Raw genomic sequence first — 13,509 nt, forward strand, 5'->3', positions numbered from 1 at the left:
TGCATGGTTGGGGCACTATCTAAATTCTCTCCTAGTTTGATTTTGTTCAGAGGGACAGGGGCGTTTCACTCCGTGTCTCCCTTTCCTTCTGCCAACCCAGCATATTTAACACCGATTTCAGGGTTGTTGGGGTTTTTTGTTCAATGAATTGGGAGCCGCAAAGACGCAGGAAGGGGATTTGTGAAACCTGTTCTCAGACTCTCTAGAAAGTAAAGCTCCAGGTACCTCATCTGGCTACTGGGACTTTTGGGGTGAATCAAGGAGTAACGTACTACTTCGAATTAGTGCGTCATGGTGGCAGAACCTGGCCTATAATGATTGTGAAGTACTCTCTAAAGGAGACTGATCCAAAGCCCACCCAAGCCAATGGGAGTCTTTCCACTGACTGCAGTGGGCTTTATTTAGGGTCCTAGAAGTGCAAAATAATTGTTAGTATTATTAATTTAAAACTTTTCATAGAAACAGGAAATAAATGGGAGCGTGGGTCTGTTACAGAAGCTGCAGGAGGCATGCTAGTATTAGCTTGGCCTGGAGTTTGTTTCAGAGTTTCACAAATACCTGCTAAAATGTCTGGATTATTATTGTAAAATTTCAGAATCTGTGCTGGGTTTGGTGATTTATTTATTTTTAGTCTGAACTATTTTGCCCATTTTAAACAAGGCCAGTACCCACCACTTTTCCTTTTTTCATTTGCTGTGTGACAATGTTCAAAAGTCAAAATGGCAAAAGATTAATCTGATAAACCTCAGCACTAGCCATCTGGTGCTGCGGAGGAATTAATGTCTGAGGTCACCCTGGAGCCGCTATCTCCCCACCCACCCATCCATCCCCATCCCCATCCCCCGAATCCTCTCTTAAGAACCAGAGGGTTGAATTTCACTGTAATAGGACATGGAGATGAAAATTACCATCAAGGCTAAAATGCGGTAGTCACTTCAGACAAAGAGCCATCTCTCCAGCCAAGAGGCGTTACATCTAGTGGCCGCAGTAAGGACTGTCTGGAAGCTATTTCTGCTGATGCAGAGTTCAGATGGTTAACAGTTCAAGGAATTAATAGCTTAATGGACCATCACTGAATAGGTTGATACCTTATGGGAGATGGTCTTAAAATAATTATCTTCGATTTGCTCCAATCCTTGGAATCGTCTTCCTAAAGCATGACAAGGTTAGTAGCAGTTTTAAAGCGAGGGTGATTGGGGTTTTGTTTTGTTTTAAATCCTTTATTGAAACAGAAAAACTCCCCGCTCCCATTTTATCTTCTCTCAAACATCTCATTTGTGTCCTGTCTGTTTTATGGTGAATGAAATATCCTGATATGAAAGTATTTATGTCTATTGAGTCCAAAGATCTTTTGCCTAATCTGTTATAGGGAGTTGTGGCCTTTTAAAACTTTATATTGTGACTTCTCAAAGACAGGTACTACTCATATATTCTGGTGAGTAGATAATTTGGAATGTAAAGAGACCCATACAATACTGCACAATCTGCCCCTTTACTGTGCTATCATTCACTGACATATTGATATTTGCTGTGGAGTTTACCTGCAAACAGTCACTTTTTTTAATTGAAAGAACACTGTCAGTTTAGAAATGGTATATTTTAAACAAACAGATTCCTTATTCAGGTTACTAACAAGGCCTTAGAGTTAATAAAACTGCGCGTAATTATAAAATCCCCATATATTTTCCATTGTTAATGACATTTGTTTACTTTTTATTGCATTTCTCTTAGCTTGGAGAATGCTGTCAATTTCACTTCCACGTTGTTAGTGCCATAACATTTAGGTTGCAAACAGAGCAGGGGTCATGTTTGTTTGTAAACAACAGTTTCCTTGCATACTTTTTAAAAAGAAAATCTGAGATATTTCTACTGCTCTTAGCTTTAGTAAAAGCCTGATATTGAATAATCTACATTTGAGTTGGTGGTGACCCCTTAAATAATATTGAAATCAAAAGTGTGAAACATCTCCTAAATTAGTTCTTTTAATATGAAGTCTAAAGTGGGTTCAACGGTGAAAGAAAGAAGCACTGTTAAAAGTCAGTGAATGCCTACAACTTTTCCCTTTTAAAACAATGCTTGGTTCGCTTACTGTCCTCATTGGAACAAACAGAGTCTGGGGCTTCAGAGGTCTCAAATAGGGCAGATACCGGAGGTGGGGGTATGAATAGGCAAGAGAAAGCCCGTGGGCCTTATTTTGTTTGATTCTGATGGCCTCTTACAATATTATCAGAACTTCTTGGGTATATTTATAGTAATGTAATTCACTAGTCCCTATATGTTATATTCATTTAGACCCCTATTCAGCAAAGGACTTAAGCACATGCTTAATGTTAAATCCCTGCTACTGAAGTACATGCTTAGAGCTAAACTATGGGCTGGGTCCGGGCTGGAATACTCAGCACCTTGCATGATTGAACCCTTAAGGGCATTTTCAGAGTAATTTGTCTTCAGCAGTTGGCCACACGTACATTCTTTCAGTAATTTTACACATGTGAGTTGGCCTATTCAGTGAGACCCCTCACAGGTGTTGAAGTTATTCACATGTGTAACAGTTTGCAGGATTAAAGCCTTAGGCAAAACTTAATTTACCCTTGATTTCAATGGGGAGTTCTGCTTAAAAATGGATGACACGATATGGCAAAATTAACATATTTTAGCAAAGAATTTTCCCAGAAACATAAATGCAGGTATTAAAGGTAGTTCAGTCATAAATCTTCTAGAAATAAAATCGTCTTTGATCAAAGAAAGGTAATTATTCTTTTCTTTTAATACTTAATATAAATTAAGCAAATAAACATACTTCTTACCCTATTTCCAATCTCTTAAATATGTTATTAATATTTTTACAATTGCTTTAAGAAAACCAGTGCAAAACTTATGACAAAAGTAGAAGCATGGTTTCTCAAGCTGCCATTAGTGAATCAGGTAATTACTGTGACCCAGTCAGACCCATTGCTATGCAACAGATGACATTTTTTCTTTTGAGACCCCAAGAATGAATGAACTGGGTTCCACTCTCACTTAAATCTGTGGAACCTCATTAACTTCAATCCGGTCACATGGAGGTAAATGTCTTTGAGGGAAGAATTTTTCTTGCCCTGTGACTCCTCAGTTTTGCTCTCTTTCTGATTGAAAGTTGGTTGAGTTGCAAGCTTTTTCTGTTGCTAATGATCTAATGATAGCTCAGGGTCTAAGGCTTTTGAGTAGTGAGATCAGTTTCCCTTAAGCAGAGTGTGATCTTAGAAAGACATTGTGATGACAGTTACAAAACTAAGTTAAGTAATATTCAATATCAACTTTTTGCCCTTGTTATGACGTTTAAACGTAAATACAGTCATTTCAAAGACTAGAAGTTAGCTAGGTTCAGTGAAGCATTCTTCTTAGCATATGCACAATATGCCTCAGGTTGTACATGACCAGCAGTCATCACTTAATTTGGTCTGCTGGTTGGATCTTTAGCTTCCCTGGCCCGGGCCAGGTACCGATGGGGGGTGCGACATGAACGCTGATTCACGTATCCCAGTGAAGCAGTTATGAGCCCTATCTTTCCCACATGATATGAGTGTTCAAATGGAGCATTAATGGGTTAGTTCTTGGTTATACTTTAGCAGGTGCTGAGCTCACTGGGGTAGAGACCCATTTTCCTTTAAACTTCCCTGTCTAGTGAAGTACCATCTTATCACCATTTGAGCTAGTGTCTTATAATGAATTACCTGTATTGATCACCTTCCACCTTCCGCCATTAAAAACCTGCAAAGAAATGAATGCATTCAAATAGACAATTTAAAAAGTAACTTATTGTATAAAAGCACAGAAAAATATAGTTATTCTGATAGGTCAGCTATGGCTGTGCAGTGATTTTTAAATGATCGGGGCAGGAGATTAGTAACTGTTAAATGTTCTTCTATATATTCAGCAAAATCCCTACGAATTGGGGGTGAAAATTGTCCCTGTTGCGTTAATTCAGAGCTGCTGCTCATTCCACTTTCATTTAATATCATATTCATTTGGTTTGAATTCTTGCTGTTTGCCCTTCACACATTTTGCAGCTCCTGAGAAGGATTACTGTTGCCTGCATATCTTAATAGCATGAATCTCTGGAGCCGTCTCAGATGTCTCGGTGACTTGAGCTTGATTTAAATAATTAATGAGCAATGTTAGTCAGAATGTATTGGTAATTCAAACTGCATTATCCAAGGGTATGTACTGACAACTATAGATTGATTCAAATGTATTCCTTATTCCAGCCTGCATTACACTAAAATTCACAAAGGTCTCCTTGTTACCTCATGCAATAAACCCAGGCACACAACTAGTGTGACCAGATAGCAAGCGTGAAAAATCGGGATGGGGTGGGAGTAATTGCTTATATAAGACAAAGCACAGAATATTGGGACTGTCCCTATAAAAGCAGGACATCTGGTTACTCTACGCACAACTGATTTGCTGATGGCTTTGAAGGGTTCTTTGAAACAGATTTTAAAGGAATTATAATGATGGTTTAGTAGGAAAAACTTCTTTAACTACTAACAGATCTCTCTTCACTGGGGAGAAAGCACCCCCGTTTTCTTTCCATATAATTATGTCTCATTCTTTCAGGCTTTTCATAATTTCATTTTTAATGGAGTCAGCTGTTGCTGTTGGTGGTTGTTGGTGGTGTTGTAACATTTACAGGCCTCAACCAAAGTCAGGGCCCCATTATGGTAGGCAGTGCGCACACACATGGTCCAAGACAGTCCCTGGCCCAAAGGGCATGCGCCCTGAATAGACAAAACAGACAAAGGATGAGGAAGGAAACCGAGGCACAGAGAAGTGAAATGACTTGCCCAAGGTCACACACCAGGTGAATTACTGAGCCAGGAACAGAATCCAGACTTGCTGACATTGCTGGCCAGTGCCCTTCCTGCTAGGCCCTGATGCCTCTTGGGCACTTTTTAGTCATGATTGTTTTAGATATAAGCTTATTTGGGATTTGGTTTTTTATGAGCTGAAAAAGCAGCCTTGCAAACTCGTTGCCCCATAATGCACTCCCCGTCAACACTAGCTTTATGGCTGCCTCTTAATGAAGGCCTCTCTCTGCCGGTCCTGACAGCTCATGCACCTTTAAAGGGAAGAGTTAATCCCTTTGCTCCCCAACTGGGGGTGTGGTGCATATACACCCCATCACACATCCTCAGACAAAATGGATCTAATCTTTCTAGGATGGTTTTGTGGCTAAAACACAGGATTTAGGGCTCTGGTTTCTATTCCTGGCTCATCCAAGGTGGACCTGTGTGACCTTGGGCATCTTGCTTAATCTCTCTGTGCCTCATTTTTCCCATCCAGAAAACGGAAGATGATAATTTTTCCTCCCCTCATATGGGTGTTGTGAGGCTTAATTAATTAATGTGTATAAAGAGCGTGCGAGTCCCTCTGATGTGAGGTGCCACAAAATGACAATGGCTTGTTATTTTGTGTGACTGTACTGATGGCGGAAGAAGACTTTCGTGTAAGAAGTAGGCCTAAATAATAATTCAGAGCTATCTTGCTACCTGTAGGGACCACTCAGTTCCTCAGAACTACTCCAGGTGGCAACCTTGCCTAAGTACTTGCTCAGCCCGTGTTGTTCTGCTAACAGACTCTAACAGAATCCAAAGTGTGTCTGCTTTTATGCACCTCCCTTTGGAAAGTCCCTCTAGCAGAGATTAAGGAAGTCATTGCCCTTTTCAGTTTCATGTCCCCATTGGAAAGTTGTCTCAGCACCGGTTTTTAGGATGTTCTTTTGTTGTTGTTGTTGTTTTTTACTGTATGCACAAAATAATCCACAGCAAATGGATTGCCGTTTGTTCTTCTCTGTGTGCTTTGACATTGCAACAGTGCACGAGTAATAAGCAAATGCTTCTTCCTTTCTTTTCTTTCCTTTTAACCCAGGTACTGTGGACATGGGTGGCAAACAGTCCACAGTTGGCGATGTCTCCGTAGGCCACTCCCCTGTGATAAGAAGCATTCAGGATGCTTACAAAAGTGGAGACACCAGTAAGGCCCAAGAGCTGATTAAACTCTCATGTGAGGAGAACATATTACAAGTGGAAAAGGTAGAGTATGTGTTATCTGTCATCGGGTCTCATTGGAAAAGAAACCTACCAACTCTGGGCTTGGATCTGCAGTTGTTTCTCATGCAAAAGGCCCATTCACTTTTATCTTACAATATTACCCAGAAACCCACAAAAGATTGGAGCCTTATTGTGCTGGGCACCACACAAGCACAAAGTAAGAGGTAGACCTGCCTTAAACTTTCTAAATAGACAAGAGAGCCAATGGTTTGGAGAGAAAACAGGCACAGGTAGGTGAATTGGCCTATCCAAGGTCACATAGCAGGTCAGTGGAGAGTGGGTAAAATCCTGGTTCCAGTAAAGTCAGTGACAAAACTCCCATTGACTTTGATGGGGTCAGGATTTCACCCCAAGTTTCCCAACTCCCAGTCCTCTGCCCTGGCCACTGGACCTTACTGCAGTTTTGCCTGGGTGAGGACTGAGTAAGCCCTGCAACATTTAGCTCTTCACTTCTCGACGCCATTTCAAGATGATCTGCTTGGTTGCAGGGAAGGGAAAAGATAACTCTTGCACCCTCATTTCAGAAACTGTCAATTAACCATTCGTTCTTCACTGACTGTTTAAAGTGAATGGTTTTACTCAGAAAAATGACTTTGTAAAAATGATTTGGGGAGGAAGGGGGGGGCGGTTTCCATGTTGTTTCATGATTCTAGAAAAAGAGGCCACTCATGGCAAAATACATTCTAGATTGTGGGGTAAATGGTTTAGTAATCTGTATTCGCCCAAGAGGGGCTTGTGCTTTGAGTTTTGTTTTTGTTCCATTTCTGTTTGGGTGTCATTGGAGATGATAAAGGGGCTGTTTCAGCCACTTGGACAAAGCTATTGGCTTCTTTCATGCCAAGAGTAGTGTGACTTTTACCTCGCCTACCCTACTTATGGCTGCTGGTTCTTTTAGCTTTGACAGGAGAGGCTCATGCTTTTAGACCCAGAGGTCCCAGCTTCAGTTCCCAGCAATGACCTCTCCGGGGGCATTGTATAACGCCAGCAACTGAGCGGTGCAGTTTTGGAACGATTGTGCAAATCTGCTTGGCAGGAGCTGATCACTCTAGATATTCTGGGAGGTGGGGTTCCTTCAGGTCAAGGTTGAGGTTTCATATGAGGTAATTCAAAGGAAATGTACAATGTGTCTGGCTGCCCTGAGCCTCTTCCAGAGTCTACATCACAGACCTTGATCATCTTTGGAAGATACTGAGTTGTTTTAATATAGAATGAAAACTTGCATTCTGTGGTTACACAAAAAATGTAAAATCTTATCTACTCAGTGTAGTAGACTGTTCCAATACAGAAAACAGATGGAGTCAGTGAGATAATTTAGAAGGGCATTTACAGAAAAGAGATTTTGTCAGCTGAGAGATTGGTTTGCCCAAAAGCCATAGTGTGTGTAATACAGTAATATAAAGTACTGAGTATTACAATCGGCAATGAAAGGCAGTCTGTATTCAGGCCCAGATTTGGGAGGTCTGTATTCAGGCCCAGATTTTACTATATGCTTCCTCTGTGACCCTGCTCTCTTAATCTCTTTCTGTCTGAATTTCCTATCTGTAAAATGGAGATGATAATTCCCAGGGGTATTGTGATGATAAATTCATTAGTGTTTGTGAATAGAGTTCATATACCACAGTGATGGGGGACATTTAAATACGTAGCTAGAAGGCCTCCGCCATCACTGTCTACCTACTTCATAGTCCTCAGAAAAAGATGCCAGAGGGAGAGATTGCCTTGCCTTATTATGCTGTGTTTTCTCCACTAGTGCCAGCTTTTGAGTGTTGCATCAGCGTATGGAGATCTGCATGCAGTGAGGTATTTACTCAAGGAAGCGTTGGTGGGGTTACCGACGGAACCCAATGATGATAATCCGGCTGTGGTGGCAGCATATTTTGGACATGAGGACATTGTGAAGGAATTATTGGATTCTTTGCTCGGTAAGTTGTTCGTCTGACTGACTGCCGGTGACCAGCTTGTTCTCTACCTTCCCCGCCTACTTTTGCCTCAGCCTCATGGGATTGCACAGTTGTGTGGCAAATTCAGACCAGCACTACTTTTCTTTTGCCTCCTCCAGGAAGGGGAAATGGGTGGCAGGATCTGATATCCCTTGTGCCTTGAGACAACTTCCCTTCTGGGAAGAAATATTCCACGTTTGCTGACAAGAAGCCTTTTTTGGCAATCAATTCCTATCAGTCATCACAGCTGGGTAACATCCCAGCCCCTGCAGAGAACAGAAAGTATTTTCAGAAAGCACAATCCCACTTAAAAAAGCGTTCTGGCACTCTGCAGTGGTACAGTTCAGATGAGCCAGAGCCAGAGCCTGTTGAGTGAGCCCTGGTTCGAGCTCACAGGCAGCCCTACATTTTCTTCTCTTTTGCTGTTGGCTTTTTCAGCTTGTCTTTTCGGGAGGGTTGTTTGTTATTTTGAACATGTTATTTATTTTAACGATGTGCAGTTACTGCTGATGGAAAAGGCTAAAGCTCCAAACCCCAGTGTCAGAGCAGATGCAGGGGTCTGGTGCAGCCCTACAAGGTTGCAACTGCAGTACTCTAGGCATCAGGGCAGTCCGTTTTAAACTCCCGGTCCTTCATTCATGAGGGCTAATGGGTTTTTTGCCGTTGACTTCAGTGGAAGCAGGATGAACCCCATTCAAAGACAGGTAGATGAGCTTTTAATTTTTAAAAACACATTTAGAAAATGAAATAGCAATAGAAAAGTTTCCATCTCTATTAAAAACAGTTTGGGGGTTGAGTTTAAACATCCCTCTGCCAGGTTTGCAATGCAGACGTTGCATTATTGTGCTGGGTCGCTGGAACAGAAAATCACACTGGCCAGACCATTTGTATGACCCAAGCTGAGCAGGGGAAAGAGGAGGAAGCGAGCCACATTAAACAGTGAAAATTAAATTCGATTTTAAAAAATCTGTTCAGTCTCAGTCGTCAATGATGGTTTTAGTAAGACGGGAAATTTCGATCAGTTTGAAGTTGACCAAGTCCCTGTAGACTCTGAAGCTAACCAATAAGAAGATTGCAACGATTTCTTTTACACTTTCTGGGTTTTTTTGTGAGTTACAAGCAGCATAACCTTCAGTAGATTTTTATGCAGGACTCCCCACTGATTACCATGAGAATATCATGCTTGGATCAGTACTAGGGCATGATGATAATAAATGACCTATATATCTCGTGCCAGAAGTCATGCTCTGGCAGATTTGCTGCAATGACTCTCTTTGGGAAGGTATGGCCCAGTTAAGATGTTTGAGTCCGTAGCTTACTGTCGAACTGGTGCCTGGTTTTCAGGAGATTTGGTGGTGTTATGGAGTTGCTAAGGGTGAAGAGGGTGAGGTAATTTCAACTGAGAAATTATGAAGAAGTGGCATGTAAATTCAAGCATGTAGAGTAGACCTTGCAGGGCTCCAGCTTGCACCTGCTGTGAATGTTTTATGCAGGATGTTACTTGGTAACATAAATGGAAACTGACAGTTTGTGCGTATTAAATGTAAGTCTGGGAAGGTTTATGAGGAACACCTGCGGTGTACGCTGAGAGACCACGTCAGGAAGCCATTTAATCATGTAAGGCAAAAGGCAGGCACATCCCTGCGCAAAGCCTAAGGAAATGGGCTATCTTGGGGGTTGGAAACCAACCCTCATCCACTCTGAAGCCTCTGGACTCAGTCATCCTGCTGGGATTTATAGGCCCTCGATTCACCTAATTGCAGCCTGCTAACCGGCTGCCAACCCTCTTCTGCACTGGCCTGTGAAGAGCTAGTACAGAACTGAGCGCTGCCATGGGTGTGGAGTCTCCCTGAGTGCCTGCTCTGCAGCCACGTATCCCCATGGCGAGTCTGATGCTGTTCTGGGCCCCCAGCGCTGCTGGGTGAATGTCGTGAGAACTGCTGAGGGAACTGGGATTGTTTAGTCTGCGGAAGAGAAGAATGAGGGGGGATTTGATAGCTGCTTTCAACTACCTGAAAGGGGGTTCCAAAGAGGATGGATCTGGACTGTTCTCAGTGGTAGCTGATGACAGAACAAGGAGTAATGGTCTCAAGTTGCAGTGGGGGAGGTTTAGGTTGGATATTAGGAAAAAAATTTTCACTAGGAGGGTGGTGAAACACTGGAATGCGTTACCTAGGGAGGTGGTGGAATCTCCTTCCTTAGATATTTTTAAGGTCAGGCTTGACCAAGCCCTGGCTGGGATGATTTAGTTGGGGATTGGTCTTGCTTTGAGCAGGGGGTTGGACTAGATGACCTCCTGAGGGTCCTTCCAACCCTGATATTCTATGATTCTACGCCCCTCGTCTTGATGGGAAATGAAGAGCAGAAAGGACAGCACTTAGCATCCACCTCAGTTAAGAAAAGAGAGTGCATCTAGTCAGGTTAGGATTCCTCTAAAGGATGCGGTAACAGCATAGTCGACGGTCTGGCCATTTGGGGGCCCCTTCCTGTACGTCCTGCCTTTTAAGTTGTTAATGATCAACTATCTCGCATCAAAAGCAGCAAATAAAGCCCATGTCTTATCGTTCTGATAGGTCCCAGTAATTTCCAGCGACTCCTGAATTGGATGCTGGCCATCTCCTGCCAGCAGGGACACTTGGCGATAGTTAAATTCTTAATCCTCACCTACAATGCTGACCCCGGGAGCTGCGCAGTAAGGAAGAATGAATTTCCAATTCTTAAGAGATTACCACTGTATGCTGCTATAAAGGCAGGTATGTAATTGCACATTCTGCAGCTGTGTCCCTTTTTTGATGATAATGTCTTCTAAAGAATGGGACAAATTCTCTCCCTCTCATGCTGATGTCAATGTGGATTGACTTATCTGGAGTTATTATGGATTGACACCATTGTCAATTTGGCCCTGAGCCTTTTGTCAAATTTAAGGCAGAGCCCTGCAAAATGGAGTAAACTCAAACCATGGGAGACTCAGAACTTCCTCCAGTGGTAATTCTTATAATAAATTCTCTGTTTCAATTGTCTAGTTAGAATTTCTTTTTCTTTTTCTTTTTTTTTAAACAAAGCAAGAACCTCATAAACAAACATATATCAATCAGATACACTCTTTGAAACCTAGATCGGATCTGGAATGAATATCATGTATATTACAACACTGCTGCGCATACAGCTTTACAAGATGCTAAAAATGAAGCAGCAGCAGCCAAACTTGGTTCAATGTTTTGAAGGTTTGACTGTAGCAAGGAGCATAGCTAGAGGAAACAGGCTTATTTAGTGTAGTTCCTTTTTTGCACACCCAAGCTGTTTTTTTTTTAAAGGGTTAGTTCCATAGCTCCTTGTGGCTTCGTCCTTTTGAAAACAAGAGTACACATAGTCTGTCTTTTCTTTCAAGGGAATGAAGATATAGCTGTGTTTTTACTTCAGAACGGGGCTTGTTTTTGTTCTTACATCCTGATGGACAGTCCTGATTCTAGCAAGCACCTTTTGAGGAAATATTTCATAGAAACAATCTTACTACCTGGTAGCGCTCCAGCAAAAACAGTAAGTAGCCATTTATCTGTCTTCTGAGAAGGTGATATAAGAAAGCATCATACTAATAATTGATGCTTATCTTTGCATATTGTGCAATGAGTATTTTTTCTTCTCATCTAAGAGGTGGTTTGCTGTCAGATACAGAGCAACCTGACACTATGTCTGCTACAGAGTGGCTTACAAGTCAATGATGAAGTATAAGCCATAAATAATTGGGTCCGTTAAACGATATCCTTTTGCAAGCCACAATATATATATAGTCATTTCCACTTGGTCATTTTAATGTTATGCATGAACTATGATGGTGTTTGGGAAAGGAAAGGTTGGTTTTGTAGTACGGGCACTGGGTTGGGACTCAAGAAACCTGCATTCAATTCCTTGCTGTGTCACAGACTGCCCGTCTGACCATGAGCAAGTCACTTAATTTCTGTGTGCCTCAGTGCCCCATCCATCAAATATGGCCAATAGAGCTTCTTTTCTCTCACCCTTTGTCTCTCTTGTCTATATAGATTGTAACAACATCAGGGCAGCCTCTTACTATGTCCATGTACAGTGCCTAGCACAGTAGGGCCCAGGTGTCAGTCAAGGCTGTCAGGTGTCACTGCTGTAATAAAATGGTTCATATTTACTTTTCCACGCTCAGGTCGTTTATATGCCGTTTTTTGGTAGGATGTATATGGGGTGCAGTCATTTTGTTCCTCTCTGAATAAGAAGCTAATAAGTTTTAGGTTGATTGGGGTCGGGGCGGGGGGCATTCATGACTTAGCCAGTAACTTATAGCACGACCTCGGGCAGATCACTTAACAGCCTTGTGCCTCGGTTTCCCCACCTGTGATAATTGCTTTGAGATCCTCAGATGAAAGATGCTGTGTTAATGCAAAGTATTATTATATTTCACTGTTTTATCATACTTGTTTGACTACACTATCCTCTTCATTATTTCAACTTCAGTTATCCACAGTTCCCTCTTATCCAAAATTGGGTTATGTCCCACAGCACCTGCTTTCGGAGCTACATAGATAGGTATGTAGATGATCAATAGAACATTTTCTCAGTACTCCAGCACCTTAATGATCTCAAATCACTTCCCTTCTCCCTTGATATTTAGATAACTGAGGCTAAAAGTAAATATCTAACCCTGAGCCTTTAATAGTCATGTTCTTCATCAGGTCATAGAAAATCGGGTGAGGGAGATGACATTGGCAAAAAGCTCTGCTTGTACAAATCCCATTGCAGGGTCAGTGCTGCTGTTTGCCCAGCACTTAGCACAATGGAGCCTCAATTCTGGCTTTATAGATATGAAATACTAATAAATAAAGGGGCTCTAGTGTTATACACTTCTCCATGGGATTGCCAGAGCTCCCTCTGACTACTCGAGATAAAGCTGTACAAGACAGGAACTTCAATCCACACATGTCAATTCTGTTTTACCCAGTTGCCCTTTGATTTACCGACTCTCTTAATTTAATTAGGAACGCTAAATTCTGCCTTACTCACGCCGTGTCTACACTTAAGTCATACCAGCATAGCTACATCAGCTATGTCAGCAAAACCCCTAGTGTAGACGCAGCTTTGTTGACGGAAGAGGGGTTCTATCAGTATAGCTAACTGTCATTGGGGGAGGTGGTGTTCCTACACTGACAGAAAAATTCCTTCTGTCTGTTTGGGTTGTGTCTACACTACAGAGCTATGCTGATATAACTATGCCAGCATAGGTTCCGTAATGTAGACATTGCCTCAGTTTTATATGGCCTGGTGATGAGATTGATACTTGCAAGTTCAGGGCTTGTTTTTAGCTTGCCTGGTGAAAGGAACTGCACTGTACATCCTTCTTCACATTTTCAAACCCACCTGTTAGAACTTAATATTAGGTATAAATCACTGGGGTTGGGATATTCAAAGGAAGTTAGGGACACAAATCGCAGAAACTGGCTCCCGAAAGTTCCTTG

General features: G+C 41.9%; 1 protein-coding gene across 5 annotated transcripts in view; it reads left to right on the plus strand.

Moving 5' to 3' along the window:
* LRRK1 (leucine rich repeat kinase 1) overlaps positions 1 to 13,509 on the plus strand; it is a 107,540-nt gene that overhangs the window by 23,984 nt on the left and 70,047 nt on the right. For all 5 annotated transcript variants that reach the window (XM_037909997.2, XM_037909998.2, XM_037910001.2 and 2 more), the window contains 4 exons: positions 5,911 to 6,074; positions 7,843 to 8,014; positions 10,606 to 10,785; positions 11,421 to 11,569. In XM_037909997.2, coding sequence (XP_037765925.1) covers positions 5,911 to 6,074; positions 7,843 to 8,014; positions 10,606 to 10,785; positions 11,421 to 11,569 — 665 coding nt within the window. The remainder of the gene's footprint in view (positions 1 to 5,910; positions 6,075 to 7,842; positions 8,015 to 10,605; positions 10,786 to 11,420; positions 11,570 to 13,509) is intronic.

Source organism: Chelonia mydas, chromosome 10 (genome assembly GCF_015237465.2).
Source record: "Chelonia mydas isolate rCheMyd1 chromosome 10, rCheMyd1.pri.v2, whole genome shotgun sequence".
NCBI lineage: Eukaryota > Metazoa > Chordata > Testudines > Cheloniidae > Chelonia > Chelonia mydas.